The sequence below is a fragment of the Montipora capricornis genome, chromosome 9 (assembly GCF_036669925.1).
Source record: "Montipora capricornis isolate CH-2021 chromosome 9, ASM3666992v2, whole genome shotgun sequence".
Lineage (NCBI taxonomy): Eukaryota > Metazoa > Cnidaria > Anthozoa > Scleractinia > Acroporidae > Montipora > Montipora capricornis.
The window spans coordinates 20,161,319-20,167,069 of record NC_090891.1 but is presented as its reverse complement, the minus strand read 5'-3'; the positions used below and the strand labels follow the sequence as shown (position 1 = coordinate 20,167,069).

The 5,751-nt window shown below is 40.9% G+C and overlaps 1 protein-coding gene across 1 annotated transcript in view; it reads right to left on the bottom strand.

Moving 5' to 3' along the window:
* The window catches only part of LOC138015703 (cyclic nucleotide-binding domain-containing protein 2-like), a 23,358-nt gene continuing 17,607 nt past the window's right edge, over window positions 1–5,751 (bottom strand). The window contains exons 13-17 of the mRNA XM_068862814.1: window positions 4,946–5,004; window positions 4,589–4,687; window positions 2,276–2,341; window positions 2,054–2,143; window positions 1–704 (exon numbers count right to left, since the gene is read on the bottom strand). Of these exons, the coding sequence (XP_068718915.1) occupies window positions 600–704; window positions 2,054–2,143; window positions 2,276–2,341; window positions 4,589–4,687; window positions 4,946–5,004 (419 nt within the window). The 3' untranslated portion in view covers window positions 1–599. The remainder of the gene's footprint in view (window positions 705–2,053; window positions 2,144–2,275; window positions 2,342–4,588; window positions 4,688–4,945; window positions 5,005–5,751) is intronic.

Below are 5,751 nucleotides of genomic sequence, written 5' to 3'. Positions count from 1 at the left end.
CACTTTAATGTACAATTTAATTTCTTTAATTTATGTACATTATTGACATCACATAAAGAAATCAGATGATCAGACTGGGATTGGAACGAATCGTGAAACCTTGGAAGGTTATGGAATTTGAGAAAAAGAAGAATCGAATTTAAATCACGGAAGGACAAAAATGAGCCCTCAGCTGCGGTACATTCAGTTATAGTTTTGGAAAATTTGCTTATCATTGGCAAGTCGACTAAAGTTCGTGAAAAGAGGAAAATGCATTTGGAATAAAGATGGTTAAGTTATGGAATTTCATTGAACGTTAAAGATATGATAATTCACTCCGTTTTCACCAAGACTGAAAAGCACGCAACGCAAATGACAGAATCCACTGCGGACGAAAAAAAACAGGAACGTCGGAAATGTGACATGCGTAGTTTCAGGTGTGACGTTTACAGGCGCGGATCCAGGGGAGGTGAAATGGGTGAATTTTCACCCCCCTTTTTCTGAGCCCCCCTTCTTTCACAGACCTCAAACACCTCAACCAGGCTTTGGTTCTATTACATTATTACAAAAATTCATCCCCCATTTCAAAATCCTGGATCCGCGCCTGGTTTAGCCCAATATCATCTAGTGACAACCGTTTGTACAACGCCTTGCTTGTAGGCATCCCAATTAATTTTATCTTGGAGATTTCTTTGTAAAGTCTCACGGGAAGGATATGATCGAACCTGCAACAACAAAAATGGGAATACTATTCTTTTTAACATGAACACTTCCTAAGTGTTTACGGAAAAGAGCCATTTTACAGTTGTTTGGTGAGTGACCTTGCCTATGGATAGCAGATAGCCTGCCAGTTAGAAATGTAGTGCTGTCTAATATACATTCGTGTACGAGAAGCAGGGAGGTTTCAAGATGGAAATTTAATGGGATAGGTCGACAAGAACAAAAACTCCACAAGGCAATAGAGATATTTAGCATCGAATTCACGTGAAACGCCGGACAAATAGACAAGCAATCAGCTAAACCATAGTTGATCGAGGAACTGGTTATGAAACCTTAGAACTTTCAAAAGCAAGAACAATGTTGTTGCAATCGATGTTGAATAGACCTAATCGGCTAACTCAATGTTGTACCCAATTCAAACCCTTTGGGAATAAAACGTTTTGTTCCAGGTATTTCCATATCATTTAAATATCAAGGCTACATTATCATACAAATACAATACACAAAGAATCTTAATCCCGGGAGATTTGAATTGGGTACAACATTGAGTTAGCCGATTAGGTCTATTGACCGTGACCCTGCACAATCTTTTGTTTTCGCTTCGCACGGGTTCGCAAATTAGTTGCGCATAATTTAATCGAAGGATTTGATTGGTTATCTTCTCGAAAAAAGGCGTGTTTTGCAGGGTCAAGGCCAAAAATACGGACAAAAACATGAAACAAAGGAACTTGTCCAGTTTCATAACCATCTCCATGCATTAACTATGGCTAAACCCAAACAAGTTCCTTGGAGTGTTGGCAAAACGAGCCGGCGAGCGAAAATTGGCAGCATTGTTTTTCGAATCCGGCCCCTCCAAGGGCGTCAAAACTTTGACAACTCTCTAACTCAATGTGCCAAATTATTAGCCAATAGAAATTGAGTAAAACAACATTAACAAACATGACTTCAAATTGCACGTGGAGGCTTTTGGTGGGAATGACAACAGGACCAATCATTTTTCACCAATGCTGCGTTTGAGGTCGAACGCACTGTATTCGGGAAACAATGCTCGCTTCACTCGCCTGCTCGTTTCTCCGTATCTCGTGGCGCAGCACCAAGGAGAGCCTGTTCACTAGATAAAGTTTGACCAGTTTTAATCTTCGCGCAACAACCATGTCCCAACAAAACGCCACAGGGTGTGCAAACGAACAACATGTAACACCCAACATTGTTGGGAGTTGTTGGCCAACGATGTCGAGTCCGTTTCCATGGAGTCTAAAACTTGCTGATACATGTATCTAAGGCCGTAGTCTTTGGGAAGAAATTGTACTTCGAACGCAGCGTTGCCCAAATTGGCTAAAATATGATAGCTTACGTTATGTCTAATCCATTTTTTGGTCAGCTCACTCGCTTGATTTATGAAGAATTTTTTTGAAATCATCACACACTCGGCTCCACGGCTGACCTGAAAATGACAAAGAAAATAAGCTACGCGGTGGGCCAGATTTAACTCAATTTGTAAAACGGCATGAAGCTCCTCGCATGCCGCGCAAAGGAACTCTCGTGCGGCTTGCATATCGAACAATATCTTACTCACAAGGCTAACACTTGCCGGCTGGAGAAACTGAAAATCTTGCTCAAAACTCAGGAGCGTGGATAAACCCTAAAAAAAAAATTAGACGAAATTTTGCATGACCGTATCACGTGACCCTGTCAATCATAAAACATGCCGTGTAAGAATTACAAGGTATAAATGTTAAACGACTAATAAACTACAGGTATAACTTAGCACTAAAAATTATTTAACAATCGTATGTCAATGGACCATTTCCGAGTTGCTGTTTGTCTCGGTTTCGAAGTGAGTCTTGGTGCTCAACTATTGTAAGGGAAATGTGTTTGATTGGCATAACAATTCGCGACTCATTTCCATTTGAATGGTTGTGCACTAGGACTCGCTTTAAAACTGAGGCAACTCGGAAATGGGCAATTCCTATAGAATCTTATCAAACGTAACTAATCTAGTTTCTATGTCAAGGAAATTTAAAGACAATAGAAATTAGTGACAATCAGAATTTACTATATAATAATACGAAACAAGCCACGTAAAAATGTGCTCTAGCAATGTAAATATCGCACGTAGTATTTCCGTCCTAAGAATAGATAATGCCGAATTTTGCAATACGGACCGCTAAGATAGACTGTGTGGTCACGAAGCAGCATATATAAATTGCCAAACTGTTCCCATTTTCTGTTTCCATTTTCTCGGACATAAAAAGAAAAAAAAGCGAGAAATGTTTTTCATTTCCAGGTCCAGTACGAATTTTACTTTCCAGAACTGTTATCAGAAGCAGGCGAAGAGGCAAGGCTCAGGGAATAGAAAACCCTGCGCAAGAGAACCAATGCATTAACAACCTTATTGGACTAGCTTGTTCGCTCCGTACGAGGAAAATATTGGTCTCGTTCGTTTTCAGTTTATGGACCAACTTGCAATGACCAATATTTTCCCAGTACGGACCTCAAGCTACTTCAATCCATCTATTTCTCGGTGTCAGTTCTCTCACGCCGTGATCAGCCCTGTTTTTTAACCGAAACAAAAGAACTAGAGAACTTCCTCATTGAGGTTTAAAGCTTTTATCATCGAAAAAGCTTTTTATCATCTTTGTCATCGAGGTTGAAAGCTTTTATTTTAATTAGCCTTTGTTGAGTAGGACATGGTCGAGCCAGATCACCGAAATACGCTTTTCATGTCCGAGACGTGAATTCCTAATAGCTGAACCTGGGAGTAAAGAAGTCAAGCGATATGGTCCTAAGACCTGGAGTCTCAGGACTATACGCCGCAGATTTTTGGCAGAACCCGAAGAACCATTCAATAGAAACAGCACACTTTGACTCTATTCTTTTGCTATATTTTCTGTTTACAATGTAAATTTAAAAAAGGAGGATGATGAACTCGAATTTTAATCCATGTTTTTGCATGAAGTCACAGCGGCCTTAATTCCTTGGAATTGAATTCTTACTTGTGCAAACACTAGTGAGGTTTCCTGATGTGAGGATAAGGGGGAGCCCTTGTCGCCTTCATGCATCTGTTGCTGTGCCGATTCGCTCTAACTAGAGCAGAGAAATGACGTCGTTGTTATAGTTTTCTCTGCTACCTTTTCGATAATTTTGAGCTAACTCATGGAATTAGAATTTCAAGATCAGTTTGAGCTTCGAATACGACACCCTTTTCTTGATCTGTCGGCCACTGTGATTTGTGCAAACGAAGCGTGCGTAGACGCATTTTCGTATTTTCTCTTAACCATGAGAACTACGGGGATGGGAGGGGATAAGGGGTGGGGTGTTTCATAACATTGGCAATTTGAAACAGGGTAACAAAACACACCCACACACACACACAAAAAAAAGGAAAACAGGGAAACGAGCTCCAGCAAGCCTGGGCCTGAAGTGTGGGAGGCCCTCCACTATAATTAGGGACTTTACGATCTACGACGGCGACGTCGACGAAAACGTCACTTCAAAACATAACTTTGCTCTATCGTAAGTTCCTCGCGGTTAGTCCATCTCGTTCATGTCGTACAATGTGGGCGAAGTATCCTAATAACAAATTGGTCCGAGCGGTTTCAGAGGAAAAACAGAGAATTATGGATTCATATTTGTGCGCTCGCGTTGTCATCAAAACCTCAAATTTGGTGATTTCACGCCGTTGCTGTGCAGAGTACCGCACGAATATGTGCTAAAGTGCGTGCGCACGAGCAGCATGATTATTGTTCCTTTTTTAACCAATGCGATTGTTGTTTCGTGGCGTTCTCATTGACGACCGCGTTTACGTATTTTATCAAAAACTGAGACAATGCGCCTTCCCCCCTAGGAAAGAACTCCCGCCCCTTAAAAAAACGAAATCAAAACTCACAAAAACACTTCTCGGATGCAGCAAGCCCAACTGAACAAATACCGTTTGCCGTCTGTGTTTCTGGGAAAATGTCTCAGGTGACACCTCGGTGATCGGGAACTATGATAACAAAAAAGCAAATAGGCATATTCACTGATTAATAATCACACACACAAAAGCTCCGATTCTGTCAGAGAGGCCTCCGGCGACGCAAGGTTGGGGAGTAGAAATTGAATTTCGCTGCATTTTCCTAGAATCGTTTGGTAAAGTTCGCAGCCATCCTTTTTGGCCTTCACTGTGCCTTTCTGCCTGTGATATGCAGCGAAGTAGAGTGAAAGCATTGTTTAATATACAGCACAGGCCCGAGTATAAACTTACCACAGGTGGAAGGCTCTGGGAGTGTTGCCTTTCATCGCTTGGTTGGCAGCAACAAAACGCTGATGAAAACAGAAGTATGGCGTCATTTGCAAGCTTTGCAGACATTTAACCAGCGGACACGCTAGCAAATGGAGGGTATGTAACGGCGCAGCTTAATTTCACTCATCAAAGCGTTGAGTGAATAAAACTTTGTACAGCAGCAGTAAAGTTTTGAGGGAAAGGGGATTTGGGTAATTCTTACGCAGGGTTGTGTTGTAACCCCCTGGTGAATAGTTTTAAATCGAACAAAATAGTGTTTGTAATCAAATTTGCTGGACAATCGTCTTCAAAAAAGTGTTTTCCATCTTGAATAATTGTGACGTGTCACGTTTCCCCTTATTGTTTTCACATAAAGAGCTTTTGTTTTGAAACAATGGGGCAACCATGACACGTCACAATTATTCAAGATGGCGTCGCCCGGGAAATAAGTGTTTGGAACTTTCGAACAATTTTGATTGTAAACTTTATATTCTGTGGTTTAAAGTTATTTTCTCGTTTTAGTGGAGGTTCCCCTTAAAGAACGTCCGACTCTTTAGAACCTATAAAGTGAATTAAGAGCCACCCATCCAATTCATACGAAACCCTTACCATAGGACTCAACTTGAATGACTATATGGCATTTTTGTTACCAAACCTACCAATAATCAAGAAATGTACAATGTACTAGATCTCGTAAAATTTGTTCACAAAGGCCGTGTTTTCACGACAGCTGTTGTCTCGCTTAACATTCCTGAAAGTGTTTTCACGGGTAAGATTAAATGAGGAAT